Source organism: Cetorhinus maximus, unplaced genomic scaffold (assembly GCF_964194155.1).
Source record: "Cetorhinus maximus unplaced genomic scaffold, sCetMax3.hap1.1 HAP1_SCAFFOLD_174, whole genome shotgun sequence".
NCBI lineage: Eukaryota > Metazoa > Chordata > Chondrichthyes > Lamniformes > Cetorhinidae > Cetorhinus > Cetorhinus maximus.
In genome coordinates, this window is record NW_027596157.1 from 123,473 (window position 1) to 137,560 (window position 14,088).

The 14,088-nt window shown below is 49.5% G+C and overlaps 1 protein-coding gene across 1 annotated transcript; it reads right to left on the minus strand.

Moving 5' to 3' along the window:
* Positions 1-2,629: 2,629 nt before the first annotated feature.
* LOC144672964 (E3 ubiquitin-protein ligase DDB_G0292642-like) lies at positions 2,630-12,240 on the minus strand. The gene is made up of 4 exons (XM_078534969.1): positions 12,097-12,240; positions 8,092-8,189; positions 7,518-7,667; positions 2,630-3,353 (listed from the first exon to the last, which is right to left on the minus strand). Exons 1-4 carry the CDS (start codon positions 12,125-12,127, stop codon positions 2,844-2,846), a joined length of 789 nt encoding a protein of 262 aa, XP_078391095.1. The 5' UTR covers positions 12,128-12,240; the 3' UTR covers positions 2,630-2,843.
* Positions 12,241-14,088: the final 1,848 nt, after the last annotated feature.

Sequence of the window (14,088 nt, forward strand, 5' to 3'; positions counted from 1 at the left end):
GGTCCGAGGGCTCTCTGCTTCTTACTTGAACAAATGGCCAAACAATCCCCATCCACCACCACTCTCCTCCCTCTGGCTGAACTTGTTCTCTCACTGAACAATTTCTCCTTAAACTCCTCTCACTTCCTCCAAATATAAGGTGTGGCTATGGGTACCCGCATGGGCCCCAGTTATGCCTGTCTCTTTATGGGGTATGTGGAACATTCCTTGTTCCAGTCCTACTCAGGCCCCCTCCCACAACTCGTTTCTCGGTACATCGATGATTGCTTCGGTGTTGCTTCATGCCCTCATCTGGAACTGGAAAAATTTATCAATTTTGCTTCCAATCTCCACCCCTTCATCACCTTCACATGGTCCATCACTGACACTTCCCTTCCCTTCCTTGACCTCTCTGCCTCAATTTCTTATGATAGATTGTCCACCAATATTCACCAAAAGCCCACCAACTCCCATAGCTACCTCAACTACAGCTCCTCACACCCCACTTCCTGTAAGGACTCCATCCCATTCACTCAGTTCCTTCGCCTCCGTCGCATCTGTTCCGATGATGCCACTTTCCAAAACGGCGCTTCTGAGATGTCTTCCTTCTTCCTTAACCGAGGTTTTCCACCCACAGTGGTTGACAGGACCCTCAACCGTGTCCGGCCCATCTCCCACGCATCCGGCCTCACACCTTCCTCTCCCTCCCAGAACCATGATAGGGTCCCCCTTGTCCTCACTTATCACCCCACCAGCCACCGCATTCACAGGATCATCCTCCGCCATTTCCTCCAACTCCAGCATGATGCCACCACCAAACACATCTTCTCTTCACCACCCCCCCGTGGCATTCCGCAGGGATCGTTCCCTCCGGGACACCCTGGTCCACTCCTCCATCACCCCCTACACCCTACACCTCAACCCCCTCCCACGGCACCTTCCCATGTAATCGCAGAAGGTGCAACACCTGCCCCTTTACCTCCTCCCTCCTCACCGTCCAAGAGCCCAAATACTCCTTTCAGGTGAAGCAGCTCTTCACTTGCGCCTCCTTCAACTTAGTCTACTGCATTCGCTGCTCCCAATGCGGTTTCCTCTACATTGGAGAGACCAAACGCAGACTGGGTGACCGCTTTGCAGAACACCTTCGGTCTGTCCGCAAGCATGACCCAGACCTCCCTGTCGCTCGCCATTTCAACACTCCACCCTGCTCTCATACCCACATGTCCGTCCTTGGCCTGTTGCATTGTTCCAGTGAAGCTCAACACAAACTGGAGGAACAGCACCTCATCTTCCGACTAGGCACTTTACAGCCTTCCGGACTGAATATTGAGTTCAACAACTTCAAACCATGAACTATCTCTTCCATCCTCACCCTCTTTTTATCCCCTTTTTTCAATATTCATTCTCATTTCTTAATTTTTATTTTTCTATCCACTTTTCTAAATTTATTTTCATTTTTATTCATTGTTTTACCCTACTTTCAATCTTTTTTCCCACCACCATCCTCTCCCCCCACTAGGGCCACCTGTCACTTGTTCATGTTGTTCTTTCCAGAGTGCTTACCCTTGACCTGCTATTATCACATTCTGCTTTCTGACCTTAATGCCACCATCAGCACCTCCTTTAGCCAGTATCACTATCCTTAACACCCCTTTGTCCATGACATCTCTGGCAATCTCTCCTCTGTCTCCACCTATCACTGGCCTTCTATCCAGCTTCACCTGTTCCACCACCCGCCCCCCTCCCTTTAAACAGTATAAATTTCATTACATTTTTACTTCTCTTTAGTTCTGACGAAGAGTCATAAGGACTCGAAACGTTAACTCTTTTTTTTTCTCCACAGATGCCGTTGGACCTGCTGAGTTTTTCCAGCATTTTCTGTTTTTGTTTCAGGAGAAGATTAAGATGTGTTGCTCCTGCTGTCAAATTGGCTGCTCACACATGAAGTGTGATAACTTGGCTAAGGTGACACCGGGCTTCTGTAGATCTGTATCTCGTCAAGGATCTGCACCTTTATCAGGGGAGGAGAGTTTTATTTTTAAAAAAAGCACACTTAAATTATTTCCAACGGGAATTGCCGAAAAGGTACATTCATCCTGGTTGAAAGTTTGCTTCAGTGTATTGAAATCACATGGCCGAATGACACTGCTCAAGACTTTGTATTTATATGTCGACTTTATTGCACTACTTAAGAATACAAGAGCACAAGGAATAGGACCAGGAGTAGCCCTGTCAAGCCAACTCCACCATTCAGAACAATCATGGCTGATCTTGGGTTCCAACCTCACTTTCCCACCCGCTCTCATATCCCTTAATTCCCCGAGACCCCAAAAATCTGTCTATCCCAGTTTTAAATGTATTCAACAATGGCGCATCCAGAACCCTCTGACATAGAGAATTCCAAAGATTCACAACCCTTTGAGTGAAGAAATTTCTCCTCATCTCACCCCACTGGTATTTCACAAGAGCACAGAGATCGCAGGACATTGTAAAGCTGTTGAAAGTGTAAGAGATTCTGATATAGATTAAGTAGGACACCTATAAGTACGATGCAGTGAAATAGATTATCGGACTATCTCATAACATAAGTTGCACTTCAAATATCATTTCTATGCATGTTAAATTTGAGAGCTGTGATAAATAAATGATGTTTTTGTCATTTCCATCACTTGTTCTTTAGGATCAGGCTGCTGATGTTTGTGATGGGGATTGAGTTCATGCTAAAGCTGTATTGTCCACAGCTTCCCTTGTGCTTTGACCATCACTGGGAGGTGGAGTGTCTCACTTCTTATATCAAGGCTGCTGTGCCAGCAAGGTTAGATGAATTGCTGGTCATCGTTGCCTCCTACGTCATCATCTGTCACCTAGTCATCCAGTTGGTAGTTTGGATGAATTTTATAGTTCTTTCTGCCAGTAATTTTCTGTCTTCCAGCTCTAATACATACAGAGAAATCATAAAGATCCTTGCAATTGGTGTCATCATCATCACTCAGTTCCACAAATTCTGCATGGTTACATTCTTCAATACCAAGGCAGCGATAACAGAATTCACTAAAACAGTTGGGACACACGACCTGTGGACAGCCCTCTTGACAGTGAGAGACCAGGGCCTCACAGTTGGGACATGCCCGAACTACAGGGCACTGATGTACCTCAATATGGGGGACATCAATGAGCGGGCAGGAGAGCAGTGTTGCTGTGATGGTGCAGGATTTGTTACCGCAGTCAGGGCTGAGAGGGTCTGGGTTTTTCCACTCTCTCATACAGTCCCAGCAGAACTGGTAGAGTTTCCCTCTTGCATTGGAACAGAACAGACACTCCACACACAGGCGCTCCAGATCCAAACGCTGCACAAGGAAATTGCAGTCAGGACACTTAACACATGAGAGAGGGAGAAAGAGGGAAGAGAGAGAATTAACATACGTAATAATCATTTATTTATTTTCACTGCCCGTGTCCCCGTCCCCTCACCCTTTACTCAACTTGTCCAGAGTCAGGTTGAGGATAGCTCAAGTTGTCGAAGATTTTGCTGGTTCAGTTGTGATGCCTCTTGGTTGAAAAGTTGGCTAATATTCCTTGTAACATGAGGCATGGCCACTTGGATGTGGTACGAGAGGGAAGTTTGAAACCCTTGGAATTATACCCCAAAAGGGAGTCAGCCCCTTCATGGTCTAGACAGGGGGGGGTCTGCTATCTGAAGCAGAGATTCACAGAGTGCCATGTCGGTGATGTGATCACCTGCTACATTTCAGAGCTGTATAAAAGGAAATCCAACCTTCATCATTCATTCATTTTCACCATATTTAAGGGAGCATTCGCATCCGCTTGCTTCTTCTCTGTCTTTTTTCAATCCTACCTCAGTCCACAGATCACTATCCACCCTTCTGATTTTTCTTTACCCTCAATGTCTCCTCCATTTGTTGCCAGGACAGGGCTGTCGGATTTTCATTTCCAATCTCCTTACTTGGCCAACCTTTCTCTCTCTAACGTCACTCAGCAAACCTTTCCATTCCTGAACTTTGACTCTCGATCTGACCCACTCATTTGCCTTTTTGTTTATCCAGCTGGTCCTGAAACCCTCCTCCATACCCACAATTTAATAGCTCTTGTCCTCTTCTCCAGTCCAACCCTCACACCCATAGAGTGCCACACTCCATCATACAAGCCCAGGCCATAAGATGCAAAAACTACACAACAGGTCCATCAGAATCCAAAACAGGAAAGACTGTTCAAGTTGTGACAAAAGATCCCAAGTGAAACATTCATTTGACATTTATCCTTTAGATGCTGGGATCACCTGCTGTTATTCACAGAATTTATTTTCATCTTTAAACATTCTGATTTGTTCCATAGCCCGAGCATGTGCCAGAGTTTCATTGGTGAAGTTAGAGGCGCAGTCAGTGCAGGTGGAATATAGGTCAAAGTGCATGTGCCGTATAGTCTGAGGGGCAGTCGGCTGCGGTCTGAGGGGCAGTCGGCTGCGGTCTGAGGGGCAGTCGGCTGCGGTCTGAGGGGCAGTCGGCTGCGGTCTGAGGGGCAGTCGGCTGCGGTCTGAGGGGCAGTCGGCTGCGGTCTGAGGGGCAGTCGGCTGCGGTCTGAGGGGCAGTCGGCTGCGGTCTGAGGGGCAGTCGGCTGCGGTCTGAGGGGCAGTCGGCTGCGGTCTGAGGGGCAGTCGGCTGCGGTCTGAGGGGCAGTCGGCTGCGGTCTGAGGGGCAGTCGGCTGCGGTCTGAGGGGCAGTCGGCTGCGGTCTGAGGGGCAGTCGGCTGCGGTCTGAGGGGCAGTCGGCTGCGGTCTGAGGGGCAGTCGGCTGCGGTCTGAGGGGCAGTCGGCTGCGGTCTGAGGGGCAGTCGGCTGCGGTCTGAGGGGCAGTCGGCTGCGGTCTGAGTGGCAGTCGGCATGGTCACAACTGTCTCCTCTTGCTGCTCCATGTGTAGCTGTCATTTGCTTGGCAGGACTGTCAACGTACAATCAGGAAGTTGTGATTTGCAGTGCCACTCGAGGCTTTGACTGAATAATCTGTGCTAGACAATAATCCTCTCTCAACCAAGAACATTTACTGTGGTCAATTGTCTCATTTCCTGTTTTCGGGATTTGACTGGTGCATTTGTTAACGTAATCAAAGCTGGGACTACAATTCAAAACCACTTTGTTAAACGTGATGTGACATGTGTTGAGATGTGATAGGTGTATTAATGCAAATTTGTTCTTTCATTCACCTTCCTAATCTAGTGACAATGCTCCTTTGAGTGGAAGGGCATGTGAGCAAGTGGTATCTCATGTTGTAAGTCGTGTGGGTAAGTTGGAAGTGACCAAGGCAGATTGTGTAAATGGGGGAATTGGAAACTTGCTCACAGATGGAGGGGGGAGGTTTAATTTGCTCCAGGGTGAGGTCTAGATCCAAGGCTTCTCTTGATTCCTATTCAGACGTGTCGTGCTTTCACCTATTCTTGCTCCTGCCCTTTGAGCCACAGTTGCAATAAAGGAGGATCTATGGCAACCAATGTCCGGGGTTAATCCCAAGAATTTTCACCTCAGCACATGGACTGTTACACTGGAAATAGTCAAGTGAATCAATATTGGATCCTTTTAAAGGATGTGAAGAAAAGACAGGAGCAGGGAAGCACAGAAAGTGCGTTTGCTAGAAGCTGGTAGAACTACAATGGGCCAAACGGTGCTTTCTTTAACAGATTCCACCTTTCCGTCTCTTTCCTCTCCTGCTGATGTTGGCTACCTTCCTGGGACATTCATTCATGGCACACGTCATCATCATCTGCTACATTTCCCAGGTGGCCATTGTGAATCATGACTGTTAGCAAGCTATTCAACTGCAGAGGCCATCAATGCAAAACCTGATCCTATCTTCAATAACCATTTAAATTCAAGCACTGTCCACAGGGTTCATTCAATAATGATTGAAAATGGAAATCTGCTGTCTGTGTGCTGAAAACTACCATTACACCGTCCCCATCAAACACACCCAGGACAGGTACAGCACGGGGTTAGATACAGAGTAAAGCTACCTCTACACTGTCCCCATCAAACACTCCCAGGACAGGTACAGCACGGGGTTAGATACAGAGTAAAGCTCCCTCTACACTGTCCCCATCAAACACTCCCAGGACAGGTACAGCACGGGGTTAGATACAGAGTAAAGCTCCCTCTACACTGTCCCCATCAAACACTCCCAGGACAGGTACAGCACGGGGTTAGATACAGAGTAAAGCTCCCTCAACACTGGCCCCATCAAACACTCCCAGGACACGTACAGCACGGGGTTAGATACAGAGTAAAGCTCCCTCTACACTGCCCCCATCAAACACCCCCAGGACAGGTACAGCACGGGGTTAGATACAGAGTAAAGCTCCCTCTACACCGTCCCCATCAAACACACCCAGGACACGTACAGCACGGGGTTAGATACAGAGTAAAGCTACCTCTACACTGTCCCCATCAAACACTCCCAGGACAGGTACAGCACGGGGTTAGATACACAGTAAAGCTCCCTCTACACTGTCCCCATCAAACACTCCCAGGACAGGTACAGCACGGGGTTAGATACAGAGTAAAGCTCCCTCTACACTGTCCCCATCAAACACTCCCAGGACAGGTACAGCACGGGGTTAGATACAGAGTAAAGCTCCCTCTACACTGTCCCCATCAAACACTCCCAGGACAGGTACAGCACGGGGTTAGATACAGAGTAAAGCTCCCTCTACACTGTCCCCATCAAACACTCCCAGGACAGGTACAGCACGGGGTTAGATACACAGTAAAGCTCCCTCTACACTGTCCCCATCAAACACTCCCAGGACAGGTACAGCACGGGGTTAGATACACAGTAAAACTCCCTCTACACTGTCCCCATCAAACACTCCCAGGACAGGTACAGCACGGGGTTAGATACACAGTAAAGCTCCCTCTACACTGTCCCCATCAAACACTCCCAGGACAGGTACAGCACGGGGTTAGATACAGAGTAAAGCTCCCTCTACACTGTCCCCATCAAACACTCCCAGGACAGGTACAGCACGGGGTTAGATACAGTGTAAAGCTCACTCTACACTGTCCCCATCAAACACTCCCAGGGCAGGTACAGCACGGGGTTAGATACAGAGTAAAGCTCCCTCTACACTGTCCCCATCAAACACTCCCAGGGCAGGTACAGCACGGGGTTAGATACAGTGTAAAGCTCCCTCTACACTGTCCCCATCAAACACGCTGGATTAACAAGAATCCACAAGCTGCACCGATATCCCCAAATGAGTAAGATCACATGGGGGCCTTGTGGGAAAACAATAGCCTGACTGAGACTGGTAAACTCATGGGCGTGATTACCGGTATGCTGCTGAGTTGGCACAGGTTGGTATTGTGGGACTCTGTCGAGTTGGAACTGGGTTAACAGTGGATCGAAATTTCACAAAGGACCACTACAGTTAGCACTGAGAAAAATGTTTATATTTGTCCATCAGTTTTAGCTGATTACACTGTCCAATGCCTCTGTCTTTCTGCCCATCTCTCTCAATATTTTGCCCGTTACCTTTTTGAACGATGCAGTGTCATCTTTGGTTAGTTCCACCAGTTTTTTCTGGTAACATTCCCTCTCCTCTCCAGTGAAGAGCGCCAGTTTACACACCTCCTGCCACACCCACTCCTTCTTACAGCTCTGACACGGAAAAGACCAGTTTCCCTGAGGAGATAGAATCTGTGTGACTGTCAAAATGAAGAATACGATGAAGAATATAGAGAGGGATGAAAAGAGAGAGATGGGAGAAGAGGGGCGCGGGAGGGACCATTTGAACTGTCAGGTGGTAACCTGTTGGATAATTGTTGCCAATTCACAGTGAGGCAGACATTGCGGGGTGGGGTGGGGTGGAGGGAGGTGATGTGGGAGTGGAGTAGCGCACAATCATTACAATCTCGTCTCCCGTTCACAGTCAAACAAGGAGCAACAAGACTCAAACTCAGCCTGACCTTTGGTCATTGAGTTGAGGTAACAGCAGGTGCTCAGGGTTGAAATTCAGTTAGCACAAGTCGACACCCTCGAGAGAGATGGTGGGAAATCAGGCATGTGTAAATGCCACGTTGAGGAGGTAATGAATGAAGAAACTCACTGTGTCTATTCGAGCCTTGGCCCAGGCTTTTAGGCTCAGGGGCTCTGTGATGTGTCCACATGAAGCTTTGGCTCGGAGGCTACTGGAACGGCTGACGTCTGAAGACAGATTAGGGAAATTCATTTGTTTATTCTTTCTTTCTTTTAAGTTCTCCGTCTCCCAGTTGCACCCTTTCCAGTGTCTGCCCCAGTGCCAAGAAGCTGCTGGGAGCTACATAAAAGGGATGATAGTGGTTACCAACCTAAGCAAAGTTACAAATTCCCCACGTGAATTCTGCTGCTGTCGCTGAATAGTGCTGTTTGTGCCAGAGCCCCAGAGAACCACCTCAGTTATAAAGTCATCTCCTCCGGTCCTTCCCTTTCTTTTGTTCCCTCAACACCTGTGGCCTATGTTCACCTTTTACTCCTGCACTCTCAGCTAGAATGTCACTTTGGCTGCCGTGTGATTCTGCAAAGAACGGGCACCGCAGCTGGTCCCAGGCCTGTTATCACTGAACATTTATAAAGCAGGAGCCTGTGTCCCTGAGCAGTGACTAGGGACCTGGGCCCATACTGTGGGATGTGGGCTCCTTCTTGTCCAAACTAAAGTAAGCGCTTTCCCCAAGTAACTGAAATCAATAGTGAATAAAACCCTGACTATGTTCACACACTGTCTCTAGAGGTATGGGTTCAGGGTATGAAATGGACCGGGATACATGCAGCCTCCTTAGGGACAGGCAGTGGCGTAATGGTAATGTCATTGGACAAGTAATGCAGAGGCCCAGGCTGATGTCCTGGGGGACAAGGGTTCAAATCCCACCATGGCAGCTGGTGGAATTAAAATTCAATTAGTAATCAGGAATTGAAAAGCTAGTCTCAGTAATGATGACCATGAAACCATTATCAATTGTTGCAAAAACTCACCTGGGTCACTAATGTCCCTTTAGGGAAGGAAATCTGCCGTCCTTACCTGGTCTGGCCTACATGTGACTCCAGACCCACAGCAAAGTGCGCTGGACTCTTAACTGCCCCTCTGAAATGGTGTGGTGAGCCACTCAGTTCAAGGGCAATTAGGGATGGGCAACAAATGCCGGCCCTGCCAGTGATGCCCACATCCCATGAAAGAATAAATGAAAAATAAGGGTATTGCAAGCAGCATGAATGGAAGGAGTGGTGATGCTGTACAGAGGAAACTGGAGAAGATACAAGCATATGGAGTATGGGGAAAGCAGGTTGGATTAAAGAGGAAACAGTTCTTCAGTGGGTGAGAGTGGGTAGTGATATCTCAGTGGTTCTGTTCTGGGACCTCTCCTGGTCACCATCTACATCGATAATTTGGGTGAGGTGTCCATATCTTCAGATGAATAGTAAACAATTCAAAAGGGCCAAAGGAAGTTGCAAGAGGACATTGATCAGAAAAAAGACTTTTATTTCTTTAGTATTCAGAACCTCAGGACCCCTCAAAGCTCTTTACAGCTAAGAAAGTGCTTCTGAAATGCAGTCAATGTTGCAATGGGAAACCCGGCAGCCAGGTTACGCACAACAAACTCCCACAAATAACAAGATGTGAAGAGCATTGGTTGTTAAGAAATGTTGGTTAAGGGATTAATATTGGCCAGGACACTGGAGAAACATCCACTCACCTTTGAAATAATGTAATGGGATCTTTTACAGCCACTCGAGAGGTCAGACAAGGCCTCAGTTTAATATAGCATCCGAAAGATGGGACCCCCGACGGGCGTGGCAACCCCCCCCCCCGGCCCCCTCCGCCCCGACGGGCGCGGCGCCCCCTCGGCCCTGACGGGCGCGGCGCTCCCACTGCCCAGACCCCCCGACAGTGCGGTGCTCCCTCTGCCCAGACCCCCCCGACAGTGCGGCGCTCCCTCTGCCCAGACCCCCCGACAGTGCGGCGCTCCCTCTGCCCAGACCCCCCGACAGTGCGGCGCTCCCTCTGCCCAGACCCCCCGACAGTGCGGTGCTCCCTCTGCCCAGACCCCCCGACAGTGCGGTGCTCCCTCTGCCCAGACCCCCCGACAGTGCGGCGCTCCCTCTGCCCAGACCCCCCCGACAGTGAGGCGCCCCCTCTGCCCAGACCCCCCGACAGTGCGGCGCTCCCTCTGCCCAGACCCCCCCCGACAGTGCCGTGCTCCCTCTGCCCAGACCCCCCCGACAGTGCGGCGCTCCCTCTGCCCAGACCCCCCCCCCGACAGTGCGGCGCTCCCTCTGCCCAGACCCCCCCGACAGTGCGGCGCTCCCTCTGCCCAGACCCCCCCGACAGTGCGGCGCTCCCTCTGCCCAGACCCCCCGACAGTGCGGCGCTCCCTCTGCCCAGACCCCCCCGACAGTGCGGCGCTCCCTCTGCCCAGACCCCCCCGACAGTGCGGTGCTCCCTCTGCCCAGACCCCCCCGACAGTGAGGCGCCCCCTCTGCCCAGACCCCCCCCGACAGTGCGGCGCTCCCTCTGCCCAGACCCCCCCGACAGTGCGGCGCTCCCTCTGCCCAGACCCCCCCCGACAGTGCGGCGCTCCCTCTGCCCAGACCCCCCCGACAGTGCCGTGCTCCCTCTGCCCAGACCCCCCCCCCGACAGTGCGGCGCTCCCTCTGCCCAGACCCCCCCCGACAGTGCGGCGCTCCCTCTGCCCAGACCCCCCCCGACAGTGCGGCGCTCCCTCTGCCCAGACCCCCCCGACAGTGCGGCGCTCCCTCTGTCCTGCCCTGGCTTGTCAGCCTGGGCTTTCTGTATGAATGGTTTGTAGGGCTGAACCCACAGCCTCCTGACCCAGGGACTATCCACTGAGCCACAGCTGACTGCAAGATGCTGGAATGACAAAAATGTAGCCGATGGAATTCAACCTCAGTAAATGGGAGGTGGCACAGTTTTGGTAAAATATTAAAAAACAATGATTACATCTGGAATGGTGGAAAGTTGAATGATGTGGAAGGAGCAGAGAGGTTTAGTCGGTTCAGGTTCAGATTCAAAGCAGCTACTGAAATCGGTGAAGATTACGGAATCCTGATTTTAAGAGCAAGACTTGGGAAACTGTAACTCTTTTCAGTGTAAAAGAGATCAGGATGGGATCCGGAACGATGGAGGATTGGACAGAGCAGATAGAAAGCGTCCAGTTGGTTCGTGTTGTACAATAAGGGAACACATAGGTAAGATTAAAAGCAAGAGATTTGGGACAGAGAGCAGGAATAATATTTCACACAGCAGCTCGAGAGGCTGTGAAACTGATACTGATGATTGAACCTTGGAACAGGAGGAGGCCATTCAACCCATGAAGCAAAGTATTTAACCACTGGTTAGATAGACAGGTGAAGGAAGGGAGAGAACAGGATCTGGGTGGATACGTCTAGACCAGCATTTATTGCCCATCCCTAATTGCTTCTGTTCAGAGTTCAGTCCTTGCTATAGGCAAGATCAGGTACGCCCTGAAGCAGATGGGGATTTCAGGACCATCGTCATGAGACTTTAAATTCCAGATGTTTATTTAATTCAGATTTCATCATTGCCGTGGTGAGATTCGAAGGCAGAACCCCCGAGTCTCAGGACTGCTAATCCAGTGACAATACCACCATACCGCACCCACCCCTCTAATTTTAATATCATATGGTAAATATAAACACCCTTAAAATGAATGCTGGATACAGGCAGAAAGGTTAACCCAAATTCAAGCGAAACAAACGGGAGGGTTTTAAACAGAAAGTAAATCCTGATAAAGGATCGTCACCCAAACGTTAACCTGTTTTTACCCTCAAACATTAATCTGGTCCTTTCCGCCAACATGATCAAGTTTTGTCCCCAGATATCAATTTGTTTGTCTCTCTCTCTCTCTCTCTTTCAGGCCTTGACGGATTTGTTGCTTGTTTACATCGTTTTCTTTCCTTAATTAAATGGAGAAGTTTGGTCAGAAGCAGTCACGCATCGCCTGTTTAGAAAATGAAGCAGAGAGAGAGAGAGAGAGAGGGGTAGCGAGTGTCCCCATTCACTCCCTGACACCCCCCTCGCTGCCAAGGTCGGTTTTACCTGCAAACGGACAGACCACTGCAGTGTTCATAGCCCAAGTCGCAGCCTCCCCAAGTTGGAGGCGAAATCCAGGAGGATGATCTCGATCTCTCTCTCTCTCTCCCTCTGGTAAACAGTCTGTGTTTCACTTTTACTTCCTGCCAGGAGTTTTCTGTCTGAAGTTGGCTGATTGGCTGGAGCCTAACTCAGCAGCAATGATCCAATTCCCGAATATGTAGAATGAGAATGACTCAGGCGCAATCCAGGGGAAGGTACGAAACCAGGGCCATGAGTAGGAAAGTAAAATGATGCTGGGGTTACACAGGAAAGGGGGAAAGCACTTCCTCAGGGGCCCTGCTCGGAATCACACAGTGCAGAAGAGGCCCTTCGGCCCATCGAGTCTGCACCGACACGTGAGAAACACCTGACCTACCTACCTAACCCCATTTACCAGCACTTGGCCCATAGCCTTGAATGTTATGACGTGCCAAGTGCTCATCCAGGTACTTTTTAAAGGATGTGAGGCTAACCCACCTCCACCACCCTCCCAGGCAGCGCATTCCAGACCCTCACCACCCTCTGGGTAAGAAAAGTTTTTCCTCACATCCCCCCTAAACCTCCTGCCCCTCACCTTGAACTTATGCCCCCTTGTGACTGACCCTTCAACTAAGGGGAACAGCTGCTCCCTATCCACCCTGTCCATGCCCCTCATAATCTTGTACACCTCGATCAGGTCGCCCCTCAGTCTTCTCTACTCCAACGAAAACAACCCAAGTCTATCCAACCTCTCTTCATGATTTAAATGTTTCATCCCAGACAACAAGTGTGTAAGGAAGTGAAGCTGAAACTATAGTGGGGGTTTTTCCAGAGGTGGTGCACAGAGGGCAGAGATGAGTGACTGGTGTGGCTGTTCATGCTGGTTCAGAGGGAGCTGGGAAGATACAGGAAGCAGTAGTTAGAGGTCAGGATATGCCCCTAGATCGGTGGACCGAGGTTAGCCGAGGTGACTGGGACACAAATTTGGGTTTTGCAGGATGGAAGTTCGGGGGCTTTAGAAACTTAAACAACAACATTTGGAAGTATTGTGAACTGTGAGGCACATAACTGCAAAAGGGCTTAGAGAGGCTGCTTGAATGGGGCAGACCAGTGGCAGATGAAGACTGATATAGAGAAGTGCAAAATGATGTAATTTGGTGGAAAGAACATGGAGAGACAATATAAAATAAAGGGTCCAATTCAAAAGAGGGTGCAGAAGCAGAGGGACCATCAGACATTGAAGGTAGCAGGACAGGTTGAGAGCACAGTTAATAAAGCCTTCAATATCCTGGACTTTATTAATAGGGGCATAGAGTACAAAAGGAAGGAAGCTAAGTTAAACTTATATAAAACAAAACATTCAATCTGCACTGGAGTATTGCACCCTCTTCTGGGCAGCACACATTAGGAAGGATGTGAAGACATTAGAGAGGGTTCAGAAAAGATTCACAAGAATAGTTCCAGTGACAAGGTACTTCAGTTACGTAGACAGATTGGAGAAGTTGGAACTGTTTGCCTTGGAGCAGAGAAGGTTGAAAGGGGATTTGATAGAAGTATTCAAAATCATGAGGGTTCTGGACAGAGGACATCGGGAGAACCTGTTCCAATTGGTGGGAGGCTCAAGAACCAGAGGGAACAGGTTTAAAGCAACTGGCAAATGGCAGCATGAGGAAAAGCTTTTTCACGTAGTGAGTGGTTAGGATCTGGAAAGCGCTGCCTGAGTGTGTGGGAGGCAGATGCAATCAAGGCTTTCAAGAGAGAATTGGATCATTATCTGAAAGGGAAGAATGTGCAGAGCGGGGGAATGGAACTAGGTGAATTGCTTCTTCAGAGAGCTGGTACAGACATGATGGGCTGAATGGCCTCCTGTACTGTAACCATTCTGTGACTCTATGATTTACAGCACAGAAGGCAGTCATTTAACTGACTGTGTTTGTGCCACGAGAAGAAAGAATTGTCTGGTTTAATCCCATCTTC